The sequence below is a fragment of the Trypanosoma rangeli genome (assembly GCF_003719475.1).
Source record: "Trypanosoma rangeli strain AM80 chromosome Unknown Tra_15.4_contig_00118, whole genome shotgun sequence".
In the NCBI taxonomy this organism is placed as follows: Eukaryota; Euglenozoa; class Kinetoplastea; order Trypanosomatida; family Trypanosomatidae; genus Trypanosoma; species Trypanosoma rangeli.
Genome location: NW_021705862.1, coordinates 17,122 through 40,021, shown reverse-complemented (window position 1 = coordinate 40,021; position 22,900 = coordinate 17,122). Strand labels below are relative to the sequence as shown.

Here is a 22,900-nt window from a genome sequence, read left to right as displayed (position 1 = left end):
TAATATCCCTGATGAATACTCTCTGCCATGGGTGGCTTATGCTCCCCACCATCTAACATCTCCTGCGGTATCTTCCTACCCGTAGCCTTTCTACTCGGCCGTGGAGGTTCTTTAATATACATGGGTTTCGTTCGAATCTCTCGGTTGTTTCTCTGCATATCGGGCAAACTGCTCACGAGCCTCGCGTTGGTCCTCTAGCTCCTCCCCTGTAAGCTCCCATGAAGCTCTATGTTCTATCGCAAGAAGAACCATATGCTTTGCGGCCTTTACTATATCCTCTTGCTCATTTTCAGTTAAATCCCTAATCTTTTCAGCTGGATTCCCGGAACACATTACACATTACTCCAGAAGGAATAATGGCATCTGATTGAAGTACAGAGGCTGCACAGAGCATTGAACCAGATTCCATCCTTGCTCCCTTCATAACAATGGCGTTTGCACCCACAAATGAGCAGGATGATATATCAGCCAACTCAACTATGGACATGGGTTCAATAGATGTCCACTTTCCAACTGTGGTGTTTCCGTTCACAACGGCCTTTTCCTGTACGTTACAGCTTTCACCAAGAAAGATCGTTTCAGCTTTTCAGCGCGAATAGTAGCATTATAGCCAATGTAATTCTTCCGTCCCATTCGAACGTCGCCCGAAACAAAAGCACTGGGAGCGATAAGTATATTATCCATTACGGTTGACCGCACACCATTAACAGCGAGGAGTCTTGGTATGCGATAGAGTGTTTCTTTGGGTTGGATTCCTAGCTTCCTGTCACTCAGTACGATCACTTTTTTTCGCCATGGAGAAAAGTCAAACACCCAGTCTATCCAAGGCTGTAGCCAGCTTCGTATGCCTCTTTATGGCCCAGTCAGGTAATATCCCTGGCATTTCTGCCTCAGCTGCCAGGACCAAACATCGTTTCATTGTCTCAAACTTAGTTCACTATACAAACAACATATACAAGCAGAAAAAAGAAGCTAGGAATAACGTATTATATATATATGGGATCAAGGCAAATCAGCTGAAACCCAGATTCAGCAATGATAACACAAAAAAGTAACATCATAAAAAATTCTCCCACAAGAGAATAAAAACGACAGAAACACATTGCCTTCTGCTCGCACCTAAACTGTCCGATCGAAAAAATTCCTCTTTTTTTTTGTATATTCTCAGAACAAGTTTCCCATCCACGTAAAAAGAGAGTCGATCGAACCAAGAACAACAAAAAGTCCACCAACAATGCCGCATAGTTGCACCAAAAAATGGGTAAAAGATGGCCGCTTGAAGTAATTATTCACCTGGATTGGCTGAAACTCAAACCCAAAAGAAACTGAAGGAAGTTGTCCAAATCCTATGGGTATAAAGCGATGATCCCACTGCACACCATACTCATAGGTTTCGTTCAAACCAACATTTTTCCAACTAAGGTACATCGTTGGCACCACCTTTAAAAAGTATCGAATTTCAGAAAAGCGCCTCTGGGCATCAAAAGCATGGCCATTGAGTGGATAGTGAACACCACGACGAGAAAAACGGGTAACACGTTCATCACCAATAGTAAGTTTATTAATGATATGACTTGAATCAAAATGCATAACATCATCGATTTGAAATCCACCACCCATTCGCTTTGGTGCAAAGAAAAGCCTTCCACTGACTTTCCTCAACCTCAATGTGCCCTTGTAATTACATCCTGGATTGACACGCGACAACTCGTAGATGCATTGTTCAACTTCAGCTTTCGGGGGTCTTGGTAAATTGTGTTGGTCATGTGCCTTCATGACTTCGTCACAGGTGTTACAACAACGATTTTGATCATTCCCAATATCTTCATAAGCCTTATCAAATAGGCACCTTCCACAAAACTTCGGTGAGTTAGGATCACCTTTGGCTTCGTAATGGGTAATACCGTGTTGCCCAACACTTTGGCGATACCCAAAAAAAGCGGGATTCCCCTTTTGATCCACAGGGGTTTTTAAAATGTTACGTGTGACATTAAACTTAAATGTCCCCGTAACATCTAGTACGTCCAGTGAAATTTCATGGCAGGGCACTTTAGGGAAGGTGATGTCCAGGTTAAAGTCCACTTCTGTCGCTACACTCGTATCAACACTTAGTTCCGTTTTGTATGCATCTCTTCCCATTATGTAAGATCCAACCTCCCAAAAAACAAGCAACCCAATTACAATCACGGTAACTAAGCTCACCAGGGCACCGCGATACGTCTGAGTACGAGAATAGTCATCTTTTGGCTTGGGAAACAGATCTACAGCTGCGACCTTCTTCAAAAGCGGCATCTGAAGAGGTTTCTCTGCAACCAGCAGAGACCTCTGTCGAAGAACAGACATATATATATATATATAGAAACAACCCTGGACACACACACTTTCGGCCACGCAATAATAAAAATAAAAAATGTGGAAAATAGATATCAAAAAATCACAGAATAAAAAAACACACACAATATGCATATATAGAAAAAAATATTCCAATATCAGCACGTGATAACCGGTAAATGCAGCATGCATATCAAAACAACAATGCAACACTATAACAAAAGTACTCTACAAGCGTCTCCACTAAATATCATTTGAGCGTAATCAACGATCAACACTTAGCTCTGCAATAAGAGCGTCACGACGACGCAACTGATTTTCCGCGTAACAATAATAATCGTTAATTTCTTTCCGGCATTGAGTCAATTCTGATTCATAATGCTCCGAAATCTGCTTCTCTATCTCTTTAACAATAGTTGTGAAATCAGCTTTACTTAGGGTTCCTCCACTGGTCAGCTTCAACCTGTTTACCTCTTTAATTAGTGAGAAATTTTTTTGACGTTCCTTAGAAAGCAGATCTCCAGCATCAAAGACGCGCTTCTCTGCTTCCTTTAGCTCCCCAAGAAGTTGTTGTTTTTCTACTTCTAGAACCCGGATACGATTTCCCAAGTTAAATACAGTGGAACGCAGACCAGAACATTCCTTTCTAACAGTCAATAATTCAGTCTGCAAACAATTCCTAGTAATCTGAGCCTCATCTCTTTGACGAGCACCATCTGAAATGAACTCCTCTTTGGCTCTCAATTCTTCTGCAGTAGATAACAACTGCGACCTCAACGTTTTCTCCTTCTCCTGAACACCTTCCAAAAGTTTATTTGAAATATCCAGCTCCTTTGCGAGTCGTTCCTTATCTTTTTGTACGACAATCAATTCAGCTGTTTTAATCTCCAATTCAGGGTTGTCATAACGCGCTTGAAGCTGTTCTCTGGCAGTTAGTAATTGTGTCTCTAGCCGTTTTTCGTTTTCATGGCCTTCTTTTCGTAATTTATTGGACAAGTTCAATTCCTCTGCAATATATTCCTTATCTTTTTTCAGTGCAAGTGTTTCAGCAGTTTTTTTCTCCAGCGCATCACTAAGACGTTTTATTACGGCATTCGCGTCATCGAAAGAAGAAGGAGTCACGGGAAGAATCAACTCGTTTGCCATCCTGTATTGACAGTGAAGATCCCCAAACATCCTTTTCTCATTGCCATTGTAATTCTCAATAACTTCATCCACAAAGGGGATCATGGAACTGTTATGCGTCCGATAAAAATCAATTAATTTTTCTCTCAAATTGCATTTTTTTTCATTTTTTAAAATGGTTGATTGAGGATAATGTAGCCTCTTCGCCGCATTGGTATCAAAGTTTTTAAAGGCAGAAGACAATTCTGCTCCGGGCCCCACAGGATTTCTTGTATTTTCAGTATGCTCTGTCGTTTTTTGGGATTCTTTTTGCATGTAGAAATTATTCAAGGGTGGCGACATTCGGCCCAGAGGCGAGTTCAGTCCACAGATTTGCTCATGCGATGTACCACCAATACTCTCCTGCAAAACAGGCTCGGGTCCATACTTGTCAACTAGAACTCTAAAAATGTCTTCCTCGCGGTCGTGGTACGTCTGCCAGATGGCATCTACAGAAGAAAGGCATGAGGGATTATGTACCTCATAAAACCTTCTGAGGCGGCGCCGGAACAAATCGTCCCCCATCCCAGCTGCAGGAAAAACAGCTGAGACGCCGAGCTTATATATCTATATTTGGGTGTATCGGTATGTATGTCCCTTTAAAGAGAGGAAGCAAATATCAGCGGCAATATTGCAAAGAAAAAAAATATAAGTTACCACCGGTATCTAGAACAAACGGTGGCAGGCTGGAAGCCCCGCGTGGCATGAGGAGAGCCAGCGTGGCGGGCGGCTGCGGCGACGAAGGGGGGACCCAGGCGAACGTCCCGTCGCCGGTGTTCGCGTTGTGGTGCTCTTTTTGGTGCCGACGAAGAGGCCTTCGCGGGGGAGGCTCGTCTTTTTTGTATATATACATATGTTTGTGTTTTGTTTTTGGTATATTTTCTTGCATCCTCCCCCCTCTTTTTCTTTCTTTATTTCTAGGTTTCTCTGTTTTTTCCACCATTTGAGTGTCTGAAGCTCTCGGTAGTTACGCGCATAACGAATAGCATTGGCGTCGGAGAAAATGGCAAGACTGGGGGTTGCCTTTTCAGACGATCCTCTAGTTGAAAAGTACTATGGGCAGCGGCATCGATTGTGGTCGCGATTTGATGAGGGTGTGTGGATGACACAAAGGGGTTGGTGTGAGGTTACACCCGAAGCTATTGCGCGTTCCTCCGCTGAACTCCATAAAACTCTGAAGAAGACAACCTGTGTCCTTGATCTTTTTTGTGGATGTGGTGGAGATACGACCCAACTAGCTCTGGTTTATGACAAGGTTATCGCTGTTGATAAAGACCCAGATGCCATAGCGGCTGCTAAAAAGAATGTGGAGGTTTACGGTGTGGGAAATCGCGTTTCTTTTCACTGTTGTGATTTCCGTAGCTTGAAACCAGATAATCTAGAGGTTGAGGCGGTACATTGCTCCCCTCCATGGGGAGGACAGTTATATGCTGCTTCACCAACTTTTGACATCGAGAACTCTCTACGTGAAGCTATAGGTATGGATTTTTCAGAGCTTTTTAGGTTTATTACGGCATTCTCAAAAAATATCACCATATTTTTGCCCCGTAATGTCCTTTTGTACTCTGTTATTCCTCGTGGGTTTAGGGGGAATTTTGCTGTATACAGGCATTACTTGAACGAGAGATGCAAGGCTGTCACCCTTTATTGGGGTGATCTGTTAGACTGTTCTTCACTAAAAGCACCCGCTGCACCAGCATATTCTTTAAAAAATAAAATACTTCCACGTCCTCAGAAACGAGTTCGTGGTCAATGAAAAGGGTTACTCGTTCTTTCTTGTCTTTTTCTTAGTCTTTGTGTTTAATTAGGTGTTCTTAACGTGGAAGCCACGTTTTGTAGTTTTTTTCGTTATTGTTGACCTGCTCTTTTGTCGGCATTGTTGTGATTCATGTTTACTAACTTGTTCTTATTACAATGAATAAATTACTCTGTTGCTTTCTTGCTTTTTCTCCGTGTAACTCTGTGCAAGGATGAAAAGATTCCGACTGGTAGACTTGGTCTGTTGTGGTAGAGGCCTCATATTACGTCCTGAAGCCACCAAGGATCCTCATCGATATCCATTAGGGTATGTGCCGCTTGATGGATCTGAACCGCTAGATAACATTTGGGCATTGGTGAAGAATGGTTTTTTTGTGGCTCCTTTAAATAAAATTGAAACTATTCACCGAGCCCATGTGGGTATTAGACATATGACACAATCAGAATACCCTGCGGTTTCTGCACCAGAGTTGGTTGGTTTACAGTTGAGATTAAAGGAATTGTGTAGTCGCTTACTGATTCGTCGAGACTTTTGGGTATTAGAGGACTTTAATGATCCCGAGTTGAATACTAGTTTTGGTATTCAAAACATATTTTTTGATAATTTTAAATGGTCCCAGGTTTTATGGAAGAGGTTTCAGGTTTTTGTTGAAGAGTACTTCCCGGTGGTGGATCATACCCATCTGACATACGATGAATACCTTCAATTGCTTCGAAGCTTTTCACATTTTGAGCAGGGGGCAACATTGGCCCCCTTACTACCTAGGCACCACAAGGTTCATCCACCCTTTGGTGTTTCAGCTCCTTCCAAAGTTGATATGGAACCTCTCCTATTGTACAAGCAATGGCTAACGAATTTCAAAGGTCCTTTATTCTTGCACAAAGCACTTGTCGTATGGAGTGGTTGTGGGTCTGCTGCTTTTGTGACTAAATATTGTGGCGTTCCCATTGTTCGAGGTGTTGATCCAAATCCAAGAGCTGTGGCCTCTAGTAGAAGAGATGCTCAACTTATGGGTAAGCGTTTTGATTCAATTAGTTTTCGAGTGTGTGAAATGTTGCCTGATCCTAATGACTATAAGGAATCCTCAAGAATACGCAAGTTTGATTTGATGGTCTTTTGTCCCGATCAGGGATCGTTTAGTTCTTTTTTTGCTGAAGTGGATGATGGGTATGCACCTGGGATGAACGCATTTGCGGGTCGATTGGAGCAATTTTTTGAAGCGGCAGATGCACACCTTACAGAGTCTGGAGTTATAGCTATTTGTTGCACGAATCTTTATTCTATTTTAAAGCCGCAGGAACCGAACCCTATTGAATATGAAATTAAAGTAAATAGGAGATGGATTCTTTTAGACTACTACGATGTGCCTATTAGAAACAAAGGTGTTCTTTCCCATATTCCAACGGAACATCGTTCTAGACTTCCCAAGGAATTGAAAAAACAGTTGCGAAGTGAGCTTTGGATTCTACACAAGGTGGAGTCCCTAAATCACTTTGCGTTTATTCATCAAATACCAGGAGCCCAGCCACCATCTTCCGTAGCCTCGTATTGGAGAAATAAAAACATAAACAAATTAAGACGAGTCGTAATGAAAAATCAAGTGGAACTAATGGGAGGTGATTGGGGAGATTACAAGAAGCGCATGATGCAAATGCTTCAAGAGCAGAGTGGAGATGATGAGGACGATGTGGCTCAAGCTGTTAGGATGGCGCTTGACCCGACGTACCCTCTAGAACTCGCAGAGAGATCCCGTGATGCTGTGGAGAAGAACATGGAAACCGAACGGGCCTTTCATGCCAACGTTGCCGAAAGTTTTATTACAGATTCACCTCGTGAACGCTTTGATGCAAAGTCTGCCAAAATAAGGCCCTGATAAGTCATGGTGGACACAGACATACACACCACTCAGAGGCTAGCATATGTACTAACACGACGTTTTTCCTTCACACCTCCTACTAAAAAAAAAAAAAAATTAAAAAAACGTTGCATGTGTATATTTTTTTTCTTGCATGTGATACTTAATGTTTTTTTTTCTGCGCCGATGTCATTTTCCAGGGTTTTTTTGGACATTTGATTTGAATGTGTAGAAGTGGAGGTGGTTGAAAAGTTTCTCACTCTTCGTCGGGATGGCCATGGAGAGGAAGCCTGTGAAATGCTTGCATCTGGAGCTGCACTGAGGTGCCCTTGGGGTGGGATGCACTACGGTGAAAATGTACTAGAATTTTTAAGGGACGAGGCTAGATTTGGGAAAAAAGGGTTGTTTGGATCCGGTTCCGATTGAGAAAATAGATGAAAACACCTTTCAGCGTAAGTTTAAATGGGATTGTGGAATGTTCGACTACGGCAACAGTGGATTTAAGTGGATAGGAAGTCTTCCTACCTGGCGTGAGATTTACTTTGTCGACAATGGGAAGATTCGTCTGGAGACAGCAAACAAGCAACTCAAGAAGAAATCATTATTTCAAGCTTTAGGACCATCAAATTTATTTTGAGCCTTAGTTAAGTTCAAATTAGTGGTATTTCTGTATTATTATTATTATTACCGCCGTTTTTGCTTTTTGTGAAAACAACTTCTTGTAGGTTGTATGAGAATTCGAGGATGATTTTAGTTTATTTTCCAGTTGATTTAGAGTTTTTTATCTCTCCTTTTTTTAAATTGCTTCTGATGATGCTCTTTCGCTGCTTTTTCTCTGTGTGGAACAGGGCAGTAGATAGTTTCCCCGTCTTGCTTTTCTGTCTATTTTATTTTATTTATTTGTTTACACGGTCACATCAAAGTTTGTTGTTTTTCCGCTCGGTGTGGTTTATGAGCCATTTTGGATTGGGGCAAAAATTTTATGGAACTTAAAAGGACCAATGCGAACCAAAATATCATTGCAGCTCTTCGTGCAGGTGTTACTGCCTTGAGTGTATCCAGTGCTGCGGCAGCAAAAGAGCTTACTTGCCGGGATGTACATGTTTGCGCTATTTTGGACTTTTTAAATGACAATGTTCATCCTGTTATGCAGATTTTTGGTATGCCTGGAACAGGGAAAACCGCTTCTGTAAATCATGCGCTTTCCCTTCTTGCGCAAGCTGCTTCCTCAGAAAAGAAACCGACTGCAGTGTTTCTTAACGGCTACGTGATTCAGAAGAACACCGATATATACTGGACATTGAATTCTCATTTAAGCAAGGCACGTCTTGGGCACACCGAGAATTGTTCACCTGAGCAGTGTGCTGCCTTGATCGAAAAACGTTTTAGACAAGGTTGGGGTAGCGCTTCAATGCCTTTGTGTGTTATTGTTATCGATGAAGTCGATAAAGTGTTAAAGCGACATCATAAGGCATTTTTTAGAATTGTAGATTGGTTGAGTTTTCCTTTTGCTTTTTGTAAACTCATTACAATTTCTAACAGTATGGAGTTAGCAGCGGATGCTAAAACAAGAAGTCGATTGGATATCACTAAAAAATTGGTTTTTGAGCCTTATAGCTTCTCCGAACTAAAAGCGATCATATTACGAAGAGTTGGTAACATCAAACCAGCGCTTTTCGCTGAGAAAGCTATCAACTATCTGTGTAACCAGACAGCCTCCCATTATGGAGATGTAAGACGTCTACTACAATCTGCGTCGTCCGCTGTATGTGGTCTCATGATGAAATTGGAGGAGGGCTATTGTGTCCCAAAAACACAGGATGGCCTGTTGTCTGTTAAAGATGTTCATGCTGTTGTTAGACAAATATTTCATGATCGTTTTGTGGAATTTATCCAAACAATTAGGTTACCAATTCTCTTTATTAGTGTGGCGGTTATAGCTCACGAGACGACAAAGGTGTTTCGATCAAACCCAAGTGATAGTCGTTTGTTGTTGGACGGTTTGTTTGTAGCAACTAAAAGGGCTCAGCAAACCTTTACCGCTGCTCTGGGTGAACCTCATTCCATGGATTTAACCTATGGAGCCTATTTGGACATTGTTGAAATTCTGCGAGAAGTTGCTTTGATTGATGTATCGATAGGGGAAGATCGTATTCCTGTGAAGACGGCCCAGCATCTTCTTGAGGCCACCGAAAGAGCATATGTGTCTATGCTACAACCGTTTCCTACAGTGGTGGATGCGTGTAAATTACATGACGTTTTTGGCGAAGGAATAATTCCACTGTTCAAAACATAATATATAAATCCAGGTCAAAGGAGCAAGAAGTCTTTTTTTTTGTGCGTGTTTTTTTTTATGTTTATACTATGCGTGAGTGTTATTGTGTGTTATTTACTTTTTTTTTATTTGCTTCTTTGTGTTGTCTTTGGTTTTCCTTCAAAGTAAAGAAATATTTATGGCTTCCCCCCACGGAGGAGCTGGAAGCTCCAATTTCGCAACGGTGGCTAGAATTTTATTTGACTCTGCAAAAAAAGTAGGCGCGGTAGAACCACTGGGCGAGACGAGTAGGCGTTATGCTCAGCAGCTAAAGAGAATTCAGTCTCAAAGCCAAAAAAAAGGTGGATCTTTGGGAAATGTATCGTATAAAGTTGCAGAATTTTTGGCCACTCAGCGACCCCCAAAAAAGAATATCATCAGGAACCCCACCAGCATCGCAAAGCGGGTTCCTTTAATTGACATTTCACACCCGCCTTCAAAAACAAAAGATTTCTCTATCGCAGTCAAATCACACCCCAAAGCAGTGCCCTCATTGGACTTTGTTACCAAGGAGGCGAAGCCTGTGGGCGTACAACCAGCTAGATCAGAGGGGCCGGTGACGCATGCACAGGTCCCACACTCAGGATCCTTACTAAGTGAGTATGCAGTACCCACTTTGGATTTTGTTGCGGAGCAGGCAAAGACCAAGGTTTCAGCACCTGATTCAGGTGCTTTGCCAGTAGCTTCTACGCTGCCGGAAAGGATGCACACAAAGCCGGATCAAGAGGAAATGAAAGATCCACGCATGAAAGTCGAAGCAACAAAGGTCACCATTATCGAGGAAAAACCCCTTTTTGAAACTAGTACTGCATCAGAGCAGAAACTGTTTTTTGTGGCTGAGCATGATGTGTCCACATTGCTTGAAAGGGTGACACTTGTCCCAGAAAGGCCTACCAAACCCAAAATAACTGTGCCAATTTCCGCAGAGGAGGTCAGTTCAAAGGTGCAACATTTTGAGTCTGTAAAAAGTGGAGCCATTTCAGTGGATGCATGGGAACTACAGCGCGAGCGGGAAATTGAGCAGTTGCGGCAGTCTCAGGAAAACGCGGAAAAAGAACGATTGACATTGCAACGGGAAGAGGAACATAATATGCTGGGGGATGAATGGGTTAAGCATAGAACTACGATAGTAAGATCATCCACAGCAACAGCACCAGGTGAAGTCGATGCACCGACGGGTATGATTGAAGAAATGTACTTTTCCAATAGGTGGGAAGCATGTTTCAAATCTTTTGAGCAACTAGTCTCCATGTCAAACATTCCTGACTCTGTATTGAAACAGGCTGTTTGTATCATGGAAGGTCGACTCAAATATGTTCCACTAAATCAGAAGGAAGTTGTGAAATCAGCTCTCTTGAAGGAGTTAAGGCAGCGAAGGCTGCATGATGATGTTGCCAATTTTGAACTACGGCATAAAGTTGGGGAGGCGTTTCTGCAGCTTTATCATTCTGCTTCACCCAGTGTGAAAGGCAACTTGGACTTTTCCACAGTGTCCAAGGCCATTTCGATGCTGGTTACATCTGGATCGTGGCAAGAGGCTATTGATCTCGTCGGGACTTCGCAGAAACGCTTTAGTGATAAGGCTGGTCTTCATGAGCTACGGCTTTTGCTTGCCTTGCATGCCCTGGATGAGCAGGCAGCTAAGAGTGTGATGGAATTTGTGTCCAAAACCCTTGCTGCCTCTGAGCGATTTGGGAAAATACACAAATTGCAAATGGCGAAAATGGAAAAGGGAGCTCGCAGAAGACACATGATTTTACAGCTTATCGCCTCAACCAACGTCGATGAGGAGATTTACGCGGAGTTGCTTCGAATTACGCAGCCTGAGCACATTGAAGGTGTATTGGAGGAAATTCGCAAGCGCGGGCTTAACGCGGAAGATCCGGCGATACTTGCCGTCCTCTGTTGGAAGAAGTTTGACCCGGAAAACCCGCAGTTATTGTTCCGGGAAATTGAGCGACAAGAGAAGATGACTGGCATTCGTCCAGCTCACCTGTCGGCTGCCGTCGCCATGGCACGAGCCTCCAAAACAGTGGAGACATTACGAGCAACCGTCTCCATTGTGAAGAAGGCACCCGTTTTTAGGGCCAGGTTTACACTCCGAAAACTGCTGCCTTTGTTGCATGAAAACAAGATGCTGAAGGAGATTGTGGAGTTGGCCGATTTCTATAAGGACCACGTGCCATTGGCAACGGCGCTTCCTCATGCGGTGGCGTTTGTGAACGAGGCTCTTCAAGCGGAAGAACGACCTCCCCTCTCAGAGAAAACAGTGAGCAGTTTGCAACTTCATGACAAGTCGTCAGGGTCAAACGTTGCCGCTACAAGGGGTCCGGCATCCGCAGCAGCAACAGTCACAGTAGCAGCAGGAGCTGAAATCTCGTCTGAGGTTATGCTTCAATGTGCCAAGGAGCGCGATTGGGCAAAGGCACTGACTTTGATCAATTCCATTTCTCCAGAATTTGCCAAAACAACTGACGCTGATACGCTAACCCTGTTCTACAACTGTGCCCTTAGCGCGTCAGTAGAGAAGCTGGAGGTTGTCCAGTCCATCTACAGTTACATGCAAAAGAGAGGCGTAACAATCAACACGACTACGAACAATGCGGTACTGAGTAGTCTGATGAGGTCTGAACGACCGCAAGAGGCCATTGAGTTCTACAGTCAAACGGACCCATCCTTGCGGGACACCAACACCTACTCCGTCATGCTTTCCCTCTATGGGAAACTGGGTATGTGGGAGGAAGCGTTGGATCTCATTAAGAATGCGCGGGGTGGGTCCAAAAAACTGCCACCTATCCTCTATACGCTTGGAATTAACGCTGTGCACAGCCATAGTTGGAACTCGACGTTAACTCTTTTCCAGACACTGCGGAAAGAGCATGGAAGTTCCGCCATTAAGGATACGGTCGTAGACAAGGTGGTTCGTTGTCTCTCACAGAACAAGCGTACCGCTGAATTACAGAAATTGGAAGCGGAATTGGCCAAAATGAAGAAAAAGCAATAAACAAACGACATATTGCCTTTTTTTTCATTTTTGATGTTGTTTGTTATTCTGTGTTTAGTTCCAAAAACAATATATATTTTTTCTTTTTGTTCTCTGTGTCTGTGTGTGTGTGTGTTTGTTGGACACTGCCTTCATCACAGGCTCATGGCCACAGAAACAAGCGAAGGAAAGGAAATTTATGGTTCCATTTTCTTTGGTTCTGTCATCTTTGGCTGGGGTGGTTGAAGTTTTTAAAGGGTTGATAACGTGTTTGGGGTGGAGATTAGATGCCGTTTTATATGCTTATTATTTGCCGCTTTCCTCCCCCCCTTCCCCCCTTCTCCTTCTGCAAAGCAGCAGGATGGGTCGTAACTGTGAGAATGACATTAGTTGCTTGACCGAGGGCAATACTATGACTAGTTTTTGTGTGTCCTGCGTACAGCTTCGGTTCACTCCTCTTGATCATGAATTGGAGCGACAGACGGTGCGGCAGCTGCGACAGTTGCTAACTGGCCCTGTACACCTTGTAAGTGTTTGGGATGTCCTTGGACGAACGCGGCTTCTCAATGTTATGCTGGAGAGTTTAGGATCGCAGTCACGACTGCGTTTACTTGTGTCTGAGGGGAATAGCCTTGTGGATTATATGCGTGTGATAGAAATTGCCACAGAGGCCAATCCCCATGAGTGTATGCGGCAAATTACTCTGGACGGAACCTCTGGCGCCGGGTTGTTTGCCTTTTTTCCGCTGCTGGTGCGAATTCCTTTGCTTGATGGAGGGTTAACGCGGCATCACCTTTGCTTAAATTCATACGTGAGGACCATCGTGCTGCTCTTGTCGGATGCAAGAAACTGCACTCTCCTTGCTCGCCTTAAGCTATCACCGATACAGTTGCTGCTTGATGCACTTGACCTATCCCCATCTGACCGACAAGAGGTTGCTCTGCTGGCGGTTCGAGGTATACTTCAGATTCTGTTAGGCACGGCTGGGCTCACCAAACGGTGGGTGGAGGCTTTTGCTCTTGTTGATGGACCAGCGAGGTGTCTATCGACGATCACGCAATGGTGCAGTATGGCCGAAGACCCAAGCTGTCCCCTACATGAGCCGAGTACAGTACTGTTTGACATTCTGTGTCTCCTTATTTCTCTGCCTGATAGTGGCCGATCGCCTTCTCACTCCCTTTACCTGTATCTCAGATCCTTTCATTGGGAGATGGAAGAAATGGAGCCGGATCCCTCCGTTTATAGATCGACCTTGGGCATGTTCGGGCTTCGTGTCATGGTGCGGGCTGCTCTTCTGGTCATGAAGCACCAGCCTGTGCTCTTTCGCCACCTTGTCCCACTCCTCATCTGTACAGTTCGCCTGGGTAACACCGATATCGTGGCGGCCGGGCTTGTTAGTGAGGGACTGGTGGATGTATTAAGGTACTATATGCAATGCAGCTCTGCCCCGGAAGAAGCGAAGGTGGGAAGCGTAATAGCGACTATAGTGCGTCTGTGTCTCACAGTGTGTGCCTCTCATGCAGCTTATGCCAAACAAAAAAATGGAGCTCCACGCCTTTGCGCTCTAGTTGTGGAGCTTGCTTCAAGTTCTACGACAATAACTTTACGTTATACGATTCAAACCCTTATTCTATTAGGCAGTCTTGTGAATGGAACCTTCTTTTACACCCAGCTCGTCGCCGCGGATCTGTTTGAGGAGCTAAATAAAAGAGTTCAGAATACATCGAACCCGTGTGAAACTCAGCTGGTGATAAGGTTTGTAAAGGAGGTTTGCACAAGGGTGCCTGCACTGCAAGGAAATTTTTTACGCATGGCTAGCACCATCGTTGACATAATGCGCACTGAGGTAAGGAATGGACCGAGGCTTCTCCTGGAGTGTGCGGATCTATTGTCGCTGGTGATGCTGGAGTCTCAAGTGGGTACATTGCAGATTCAAACACTACTGCTACAGCTGCTTGGGCAGACAAATTTTCAGTCTAATGGGTCTATCATAACAAGTTGCTGGGCGTTACAGACGTGTATAAGATCAGTACGTCGAAGTTCAGCTGACCGTACCTATGTTCCTACGGAGGTGAATAGCATATTGATTGGCCTTCAGTGCCTTTGTGTGAGCATGGGTGACAGTTTTTCTTCAGAGTTGATGATGTTTGATTTTTGTGCCTTGTATGATGAGATGATAGCCTATCACCGTCACCAGCGGGACGCGTGCGGGATGGAGCAGTCGCCGCAGCGGTATCTGCTTATGTGCGACTTTTTATTGCTTGCGCTGCATCTATTAAGTCTTCTTCATGTAAATGCCTCGGCAGAGTTTAGACGGGACCTTTCTCGTCAGCTTGAAGAGATTGTTGCTACAGGCCCCTTTCTTCAGTGCAGATTATACACGTCAATAACTGCGCGGGCCTTTTTGGGCTTGTGCTCCTTGAGTTCGTTGGTCTTGTTGGATGAAATAGAGGCATCAAAGAAGGAGTTCTTCGATGCCGTACCGGCGACCCGCCAGGGGTTAACAGCCGGATGGGAGCTCTACACTTCATACGGTGACGACTGCTTTGCGTGTGCGAGACAGCGTATTGTGCACCCTGAGTACCTCCAAAGTTTATTTGCGATGCTTCAGCGGGCGTCGCGGACGGCGGCGAGGGCGTTACTCGGGGTGTCAGTAACCCAACTTCTTCTTGACGTATTTTCCAACTGTCTGGAGAACATCTACACTCTGGTGGAGCGAGGCGTGCTGACACTCCTGTCAGAGCTTTTGGCGGTGGCAGTTGCCGCGGATGAAAAGTACCGGGAAAACAGTATTCAACGACTTGCCATCGTTACGTCGCAGCTGAGTGCGTGTGGATTTAGTCATAATGCGATGCTCTTCCTGCTACAAATGTGTTTGCGTAGACGCAGTGTGGATTCTGTGAAGTATGCGAATACAGCCACCACGACTGTGTTCTCGATGTGGCGGGCCATGCTGCGGCATTCCATGCCAAGCTCTCAGCCCATTTCCTTTTTAGGAATATCTGTTGGTTTTCCAGCTGTAACAAGGTTCCAGCCGACTGCGGTGCAGCGCCTCAAGCATAGTTTAGGAATCTACGGTGGCATCGACGTATCGATGTCACTAACCGTCCCAAGGTCTGAAAAGTGTTTTTCAGTCGTACTTTGGCTCCTCGTGGAGCAAACTGCCTCTCTGTCCATGGGAAGCGTGGAATTTGTTTTAGTGTCCCTGTTCTTGGATCAAAACAAAATTGTTGTTATGCTGCTCCTCTCCAAAGAGGGTGACTTAAGTCTAAGATTGCTGCTGCCGGGGCATCGCGAGCAACGCTTAAGGACTGTGCCTGTACCCAGCATAGCGGTGCCAAGAGGGAAGTGGTGCATGGTTTCAATGTCAATAGTTATAGGGCATCGGACATCCACCTCAATTCGTACAAAACTACCTCTGGAGTTCCGAGTTTCATTGCATGCTGCGACTGATTATGGTCGTTTATCTTCAACGGAGGTTCGAGTCGGCGTTGAGATGTCTCTTGGAGTACTAGGTAGGGTAAATCCTTGGCCCTGGGAGGTGAATGCGGTCTCCTTGGGTGCGGCGTGTGCACCGCCTGGTGATTGCCCGCAGCAGCTACTTTTTGGGTCTCTAGGAATGTTTGCGGGCCCCCTATCCAAGTTGGAATTGGCATCTCTCTTTGCGATGGGTAGTGACAACCTCTTTTCTCTTTCCTTCGTGGACAGGAGCTTTGTTGTTGGACTGTACCCGACCCTGGCGAACATGACAGAGCAGGAGGTAGGGATGTTGACGGAGGAAATGGTGTTGCTTGCAGCTATGTGGCGACAAGATGGAATCTCTAACATGAAGGGTCAGCTTCGAATTTCCAGCGCTTCCTTTCCGTTTAGTAGCTACTGCAGCAAGGAACACTTGCCTGTCATTGTTGGTGTGTTTGGTGGTGAACTCTGCCTAGTGACGCACATGGAGCGTCATGGGCCTTCCAGTGACATGGCTGAACGCCAAGATGCCGATGCAACGCCACGGGATACGGCGGTTGACCGCCTGACGAAGATTGGATCTGTGACACGGGTATCTCTTGGACTTTTCACGGACGAGGACAATGTTCGCAGCTTTGGGAGCATGTGGGTGGAAGCCAATGGTCCACGCTTTCATTCCGTGACGCCAGCGTATTCAGCGCTGGATGCTGTTGGTGGCATTCCATTCTTTGCCTGGGTGGCCACGCTGCAGGCGCCATATTCAACAGCGTTTGCAGAAGTGTGGGAGTGCGTATGCGCCATCGTACTCCGACACTCTCCGGCAAGTCTCTTGTGCTCAACACCATGGCACGGAGGCCAGTCTTTGGTTATTTTACTACGAGCCATGCTGCATGCTCGTATCGAAATATCGGAGAGGATTGCGGCTTCATTATGTGACGCTGTCGGACATCGGTTAATCGTGAGAACCGACCTCTTACCCCTTATGCTTGACTTTACATTATGGTCTCAAGACGCGGATGCTTTTCGTATGGTGTTGTGCACGTTGGAAAAATATGTGGCGGATGCGCAGTATGGTTACCTTAACGCTCAACTTCTGCAGTACGGCATCAATTCTCAGCATGGCGTAGGGAATTGTTGTTATGCCTTGGAGAAATTTATCCTTCATCTGCTTATGCATTTTGCGGGGTATACAAATGGCGTTTGGGATACATCTATCATCGCGTGTGCAATGTCCTTCGTGAGCACGTTGTGTCGGACAACGTTGCCCTTGAGACAACTTGTGCAGGCCGTTGTTTGCCTAGTTGTTGGCGACGCGGCGCCTCCCCAGCTTCCGGTGGAGTGGGCGGTTGGACTACTAGGTATCGTCCACAGTGTCATGGAGGTGAGTGACCCTACACATTTGCTGGATGCGGATCTCGTCTCCGGCGTCGTGTCGCTTCTACAGTGCTCAAATGAGCTGGTGCGGTGCAAAGCCATCTCCCTCTTCTCATGCCTGCCGCTTCCGAGAGGGCAGCTTATTGCCATGGTAGATGTGTACATGGCTCGCCAGCTGTTGTTATCAGACTCCCCTTGCCTCTCCAAGCAGGAGCTTGCCATTATTGCGGATATAGTGCGGCGCAGCGCACGACTAAGCGAGGCAGGTCGGGTTCGATCGCTCATTTTTTTCCTGCTCGCACTTTTTTTGCACCTGCCGGTCGTCTTTCAGGTGGAGGTTATGCAACTTTTGCGTGACGTCATGGAAACTAAGGAGTTGTCCTCACACAGCTTTCTCTACGGTGTTGGGACCGGGGATCATTTGATGGAACCGCTACCGAGCTACTTGATTGGCATCTTTCCCACCTTGGCGATGGAGGGATCTACAGTGACGGAGGCCTTCATTGAGCTACTTACATCCACCGCTGTGCACATGATTAAAAACGCATGGACTGCTGCAGATGCCAGTTGTGGACAGCTACTGGGTGATGCACTGTGGGCCATTTTTCAGACTGTTTTGCGCGAAGGCGACAAGGAAATGATGTGTGTGGCAGACGCGGATGTCAATAAGGCGGAAGCGTGGTTGAACCGTTTTAGTGTGCCGTGCTTCCACATGTTTGCCGCCCTTGCAAAAAATGACTGTTCAGCCTCGTTTGTGAACGATTATTTTTCTTTCCTTCGAATTCAGGAAGCTATTACGATTCTCCTGAATCGGTATGAGAGCGATGATCGAGGATGCAATGAAGCTACCACATCAGACGCCAATGGAATAGCTCCAATGGCACTGGTGCATATGTACTCGATGCACCTAGGAAAGACACTTGCGCTGAGAGAGTGTCAGACGGGGATGTGCCTTACCTTACTCCTGCTGAAGGCTGCCCGCACATTGTTTTTTGAACTACAGACGGGTAGCATGAAGTGGATGCCGAAAAAGCATGCTGCAAAGCTGCGTGAAGAGTTACTGCTGTTACAGTGGAGAGTGATCGCTACTGCACTATACGATGCTGAGAAAACCGATGATGATGTGGTGAAGGAACTGCTGCTTGTACACCTTACCCAGAGTGAAATTGCGGAGCATGGTGCCCATCATTCCCAATGGGAAAGGCATAAGTCACTGTCGTACCCGCTGGATGTGGCGGACTGGAAGCATTTGTGGCTGTCACCCCACACAGTATTGATGGAGCTGTGGAAAAGGGCGCCTGGGGAGACATTGAAAGACTGTGCACCCTGGATCATCGTTTTGCGAGCTGCCTTTAGTTTCCTCCATGTCCCGCTGCGGGGTAATTTGGGTCGGTTTCATATGTCGCTAGCTATCTGTCGTCTTATACGCCACAACGCCACTATGTGGTCTCTTGTCAGACGAGGCGTTTCCCCGTCGTCCACAACTGAGCTGGAGGCGACTCTAACAGCCCAGGAACAGGCTTTGCTTGCCGAGGATGCAGCGACGTTGGGTGACTCTCTTTGGGGGATTGAGCTCTCACATCGTGGGGTGGCGGCCATTGAGAAATACATCACAGCCACCCGCTCCGCGGCAGTCGCAGCTTTGCAACACCGTGGCCTGCAGCAAAGGCTTTCGCTCCTGTCGATGGACTCCAAACAGGCTGTGCAGTGCCACGACCAATTCGATGCAGGGATGCGTCAGTTTCAGTCTTCCATTTGGCATAAAGCGGCGCTTTACAAGAAGTCTCTGGAAGAGGATGGTAGTGCAATTCTAGCTGCCCATGCCGCCTACCGTTTTTCCTTGTTGCCATGGTGGGGACATTGTATCAGCCTCTACTCACGCAATCCGCCACCACTGAACCGCTGGGAACTAGACCGCTTTATGGGCCCTGAATGGCAGCGCATACGTCTTTGTCGCTTCATTCGCAATGTGCGAATTACGACGACGGAGGACACGGACCAATATCTTTGCGCCGTCTACCGAGACGGCATGGCTTTTATCGATGATATCAGACTCTTGGAATTATACTCCGTGACAGCCGTTCCGCAGGTGCTAAACATTGATTCCCTTGAAACGGATTCTCTGGCTGTCACGTGCAAGCTGGTGCTTCCTATGGGTCGTGTCCCTATAACGCTTTGTGTGGCCCCCAAAAATATATCGTACGTTGTAGAAGGGTTTGAGCATGGTGTGACACAACTTGGAAGAGAGGCTACGAAGGCGTCTGGCCTATCCACCTTTGTGGAGTCGCACGACTTTGAAACGCGACTGCCGAAGACCCTCAAGAACAAGCAGGAAATGCCACGTTTTCGTCGTGTTTTGAGCGTCGCTTCCATACGTGCGGTATGGCCGCGTCGAGATTTACTGCGGCCTTGTGCGTTGGAGCTGCTCCTTTCCACAGGAGAAACCCTGTTTCTTACGTTTGACTCGGAGGAGGTGAAAAAAACGGTAATGGAACACATTGTCGAGTGCGCCCGCCCGCATCTTGACAAGACTCTGGTGCTAACGGAGAACAACCTAAAGATGTGGCGGAACTGGTGGTGCGAGGGCCGCATCTCCAACTTTCACTACCTGATGTACCTGAACATTGCGGCAGGTCGCTCATACGGTGATTTGCGGCAGTACCCCGTGTTTCCCCACGTGGTGGCTGACTTTTGCTCCCCCACGCTGGATTTGTCGTCGCCCGCCGTCTATCGCCGGCTCGACAAACCTATGGGGGCGCAGACCCCTGACCGCGAATTGCGGGCAGTGCAACGGTACAGTGAGATTGAGGCGCTGCCCCAAACGGAACGTAGTGCGTGTATCGACTTGATCCCCCACCACTACGGCACTCACTACGCCCCTGTTGGAGGGGCACTTCACTTTTTGGTTCGAGTGCAGCCCTTTTCCGAGTATTTCTTGCACATGAACTCCAACCTCGACGATGCAGGTCGTGTGTTTGACTCCATGGCCACCGCCTACTTCATCTCCATGGGCAAGGATGTGAAGGAGCTTCTTCCAGAGTTGTATTGTTTTCCTGAGATGTTTGTTAATTCCAACCGAATTCCTTTTGGAGTGAGGCAGGACGGAAGAGTTGTAGATGATGTGCAGCTGCCTCCATGGGCATCGACCCCGCGGGAGTTGACGCAAAAACTGCGGCAGGCACTTGAAAGCCGTCACACCTCTGAAAATCTGCACGCTTGGATTGATCTCATGTTTGGCTACAAACAACGTGGCAAGGAGGCGGTGGAGGCGGTGAATGTGTTTCACCCACTGACCTACGAGGGATCGATTGATCTTTCCACCGTTACAGATCCGGTTCTTCTCTCCAGCCATGAAACACAAATAGACTGCTACGGTCAAGTGCCTTTGCAGCTGTTTACCCAGCAGCACAAGTCGCGCATAAAGCCAACATACCCCCCATTCTTTCCAAGCCCTTGTCCAACACTGCGCTACGAGGCCTCAAGTTCGCGTGCCTGTGTTGTGCTTAACCCTAAAAACCTTGTGCCGATATTAAATGTAGCAAAGGTGGAGGGAACCGTGGTTGTGTTTCCCCGCGCAAAATTTGCCACTGCTGCCCGGGGCGCAGAAGAAGCGAGTGAGTGGAAGCTCTCTATGACGCAGTCACGACCTATAGCGCTACCAATGCATTGTTTGCCGTTCACAGTGATCCATGATCAACTGAAGGATTGTCTCTGCCTCCGAGGAAATTGCATCGCAATTTTGGATGGAAAGGATTTATCTCGTGAAATGTGTTCGCTTCACGTCAGCAACGGAAGGATCACCACATTTACGGTTGACCCGCCGAGTGTCTATGCCGGAATGGCATCGGGTGCCATCCATGTGTTGGGGATTACCTACGAGGAATGGACTGAAGTAGAGGTACCACTTCAGGAAGAATCTGGAGAAGACAAAAACAGGATACATGCCGCGGAAAAAGCGTCACACAAGGAAGTGAAAACGGTGCGAAATCGAGGTGCCGTTCGACGGCGTGTGTGTGTTTTATATGGGCATACTGCACCAGTGATTGCGCTTTGCGTCTCCGCCGAGTGGGGGATTTTGGTTTCTACTGCGGAGGATCATAAAGTGGCGGTGTGGGACACAGCACGCCTGGTGCTCCTTCGCACCATCCCCCATCCGTGCCCGGCGACAAAGTATCCAGAGCCTTTATTCTATGCGAGTATGTGGCGGCAAAGTGCCGGCAGTGACGTTCTCTGGCACTATGACCTTATCGCCGTCAATGCAAAGGAAGGTGACATTGCTTTGGCTGGCTACTCCCCGAAGGGTGCTCATGTTGTTCAACTTTATACTCTTAATGGATCTCTTGTGGCTGTGCATGATCTTGGCGAAGAACCCGCAACTGCCCTCCTTTCCGTTGGCGGGGTTATGTTCGTCGCACAGGGGATGATTGTACGGGTTCTGCGGGAGAAAGACCTGCTGTGGCTAAGTGACATCCGCCACCCCGGCCTTGAGGACACCATAAAATCTCTGGCGCTTAGTCCCAACGGCACGATTTTGGCTGCGTGTGACCGAAAGTCAACACTTGTCACATGGAAGGTAGGCCTCTGAGGCAGTAACTCTGCACTGCGGATCTGCTTCCTATTCTTTCCTCTACTGAGCAGAAATTTTTTTTTTTTCTGTGTGTGTTTTCTTTCATTGTTGACCTTCTGCTTGCTCTCTTTACGGTTTATCCTTCATCCTCCTCCTCGGCTGTGGTGTCGCTTTCGTTTCTTGTACAGTTACACACTGACGTACGTAAATGTGTAACGTACCTTTTTTTCCTTTGTTTTGCCTTTTTGTTTTAGCTGGCTGTAGACTGCGGATGCCGTTCGTGCCCCGCTGGAGGGACCACGTCTCCGTTTTTGGGCAGGAAACCGTGGAACGCAGGGGGCCGTCCAGGGTGGCTGCAGCATCTCGGTTAGCTTCTGTAGGCGCTGCATGGTTCCTCATCGCCGCCCAGGCCCTTGCTGCGGTTGTGTTGTTTTTTTGGGCCTCTATGGATCTCGCGGACGCGGCTCCTCTCGTTGTACTGGTCTTCTCCTTTAATGCCATGATGGTGTGGAATTGGACGCCCGATCCCGGCTTCGTCACGGACTCCGTGGAGCTCACCAGTGTGGAGGACCGGTCCCTTTTTCACTGGTGTTGCAAATGTCGTCTGTGGCAGCCTTTGCGCGCCAAACACTGCGACCGCTGCGAGCGATGTGTGCGGAAGTACGACCATCACTGTTTCTGGATAGGAGGCTGCGTTGGAGAGGCGAACCACCCAAGATTCTATCTCCTGCTAACTGTTGCACTGGCGTACCTGCTGTGTCTGGTGCCCAAGTTTTTAAGGTGCTTCAACCTTCGCGACTCCGAAACCCTGACAAACGTTTTTCTCCGCAATGTTGTCCCGTTTGTGCTGCTGGTCGTGGGTGGCTTAATGCTCTGCCTGGTATTTGCGCTGTGGGTGGTACATGGGGTGCTCTTGGCCAGAAACCAGACCACGTGGGAGTTCGCCAGTCGTTACAGAATCACGTATCTTTGCTCGCGACAAGGTAATCCCTTTGATCATGGGTTTTTCTGGAATATCTCATTTCTTTTTCACCGTGGCCCCGTCGAGTGGCACCTGGTCATGAGTCACGATGACACCACCCCGGTGTAGTCAC

The 22,900-nt window shown here is 46.9% G+C and overlaps 8 protein-coding genes and 2 pseudogenes across 8 annotated transcripts, besides 6 other annotated features; 7 read left to right on the top strand and 3 right to left on the bottom strand.

Annotated features, from left to right (window-relative positions):
* Positions 1–2: 2 nt before the first annotated feature.
* On the bottom strand, positions 3–920 carry TraAM80_04172 (hypothetical protein; annotated as a pseudogene).
* Positions 921–1,164: 244 nt separating this feature from the next.
* TraAM80_04171 (ERGIC and golgi family 3) lies at positions 1,165–2,343 on the bottom strand (the record flags this gene model as incomplete). Its single annotated transcript, XM_029381108.1, has 1 exon — positions 1,165–2,343. One exon carries the CDS (start codon positions 2,341–2,343, stop codon positions 1,165–1,167), a length of 1,179 nt encoding a protein of 392 aa, XP_029239063.1.
* Positions 2,344–2,595: 252 nt separating this feature from the next.
* TraAM80_04170 (uncharacterized protein) lies at positions 2,596–4,020 on the bottom strand (the record flags this gene model as incomplete). Its single annotated transcript, XM_029381107.1, has 1 exon — positions 2,596–4,020. One exon carries the CDS (start codon positions 4,018–4,020, stop codon positions 2,596–2,598), a length of 1,425 nt encoding a protein of 474 aa, XP_029239062.1.
* Positions 4,021–4,397: 377 nt separating this feature from the next.
* Positions 4,398–4,432: a sequence feature (A-rich).
* Positions 4,433–4,498: 66 nt separating this feature from the next.
* TraAM80_04169 (proliferator-activated receptor-interacting protein (PRIP)) lies at positions 4,499–5,251 on the top strand (the record flags this gene model as incomplete). Its single annotated transcript, XM_029381106.1, has 1 exon — positions 4,499–5,251. One exon carries the CDS (start codon positions 4,499–4,501, stop codon positions 5,249–5,251), a length of 753 nt encoding a protein of 250 aa, XP_029239061.1.
* Positions 5,252–5,465: 214 nt separating this feature from the next.
* On the top strand, positions 5,466–7,127 carry TraAM80_04168 (putative pyruvate dehydrogenase (lipoamide) kinase; the record flags this gene model as incomplete). The annotated part of the gene is made up of 1 exon (XM_029381105.1): positions 5,466–7,127. The coding sequence occupies one exon, from the start codon at positions 5,466–5,468 to the stop codon at positions 7,125–7,127; it is 1,662 nt and encodes a 553-aa protein (XP_029239060.1).
* An 84-nt stretch (positions 7,128–7,211) lies between these two features.
* Positions 7,212–7,235: a microsatellite.
* Positions 7,236–7,343: 108 nt separating this feature from the next.
* On the top strand, positions 7,344–7,744 carry TraAM80_04167 (hypothetical protein; annotated as a pseudogene).
* A 35-nt stretch (positions 7,745–7,779) lies between these two features.
* Positions 7,780–7,796: a microsatellite.
* A 187-nt stretch (positions 7,797–7,983) lies between these two features.
* Positions 7,984–8,011: a sequence feature (A-rich).
* Positions 8,012–8,091: 80 nt separating this feature from the next.
* TraAM80_04166 (putative origin recognition complex subunit 1, putative,cell division cycle 6) lies at positions 8,092–9,405 on the top strand (the record flags this gene model as incomplete). The annotated part of the gene is made up of 1 exon (XM_029381104.1): positions 8,092–9,405. The coding sequence occupies one exon, from the start codon at positions 8,092–8,094 to the stop codon at positions 9,403–9,405; it is 1,314 nt and encodes a 437-aa protein (XP_029239059.1).
* A 157-nt stretch (positions 9,406–9,562) lies between these two features.
* TraAM80_04165 (uncharacterized protein) lies at positions 9,563–12,427 on the top strand (the record flags this gene model as incomplete). The annotated part of the gene is made up of 1 exon (XM_029381103.1): positions 9,563–12,427. The coding sequence occupies one exon, from the start codon at positions 9,563–9,565 to the stop codon at positions 12,425–12,427; it is 2,865 nt and encodes a 954-aa protein (XP_029239058.1).
* Positions 12,428–12,504: 77 nt separating this feature from the next.
* Positions 12,505–12,521: a sequence feature (A-rich).
* Positions 12,522–12,546: a microsatellite.
* Positions 12,547–12,767: 221 nt separating this feature from the next.
* On the top strand, positions 12,768–21,824 carry TraAM80_04164 (putative neurobeachin/beige protein; the record flags this gene model as incomplete). The annotated part of the gene is made up of 1 exon (XM_029381102.1): positions 12,768–21,824. One exon carries the CDS (start codon positions 12,768–12,770, stop codon positions 21,822–21,824), a length of 9,057 nt encoding a protein of 3,018 aa, XP_029239057.1.
* Positions 21,825–22,077: 253 nt separating this feature from the next.
* Positions 22,078–22,896, top strand: TraAM80_04163 (putative palmitoyltransferase ZDHHC12; the record flags this gene model as incomplete). Its single annotated transcript, XM_029381101.1, has 1 exon — positions 22,078–22,896. The coding sequence occupies one exon, from the start codon at positions 22,078–22,080 to the stop codon at positions 22,894–22,896; it is 819 nt and encodes a 272-aa protein (XP_029239056.1).
* Between the last annotated feature and the right edge of the window lie 4 nt (positions 22,897–22,900).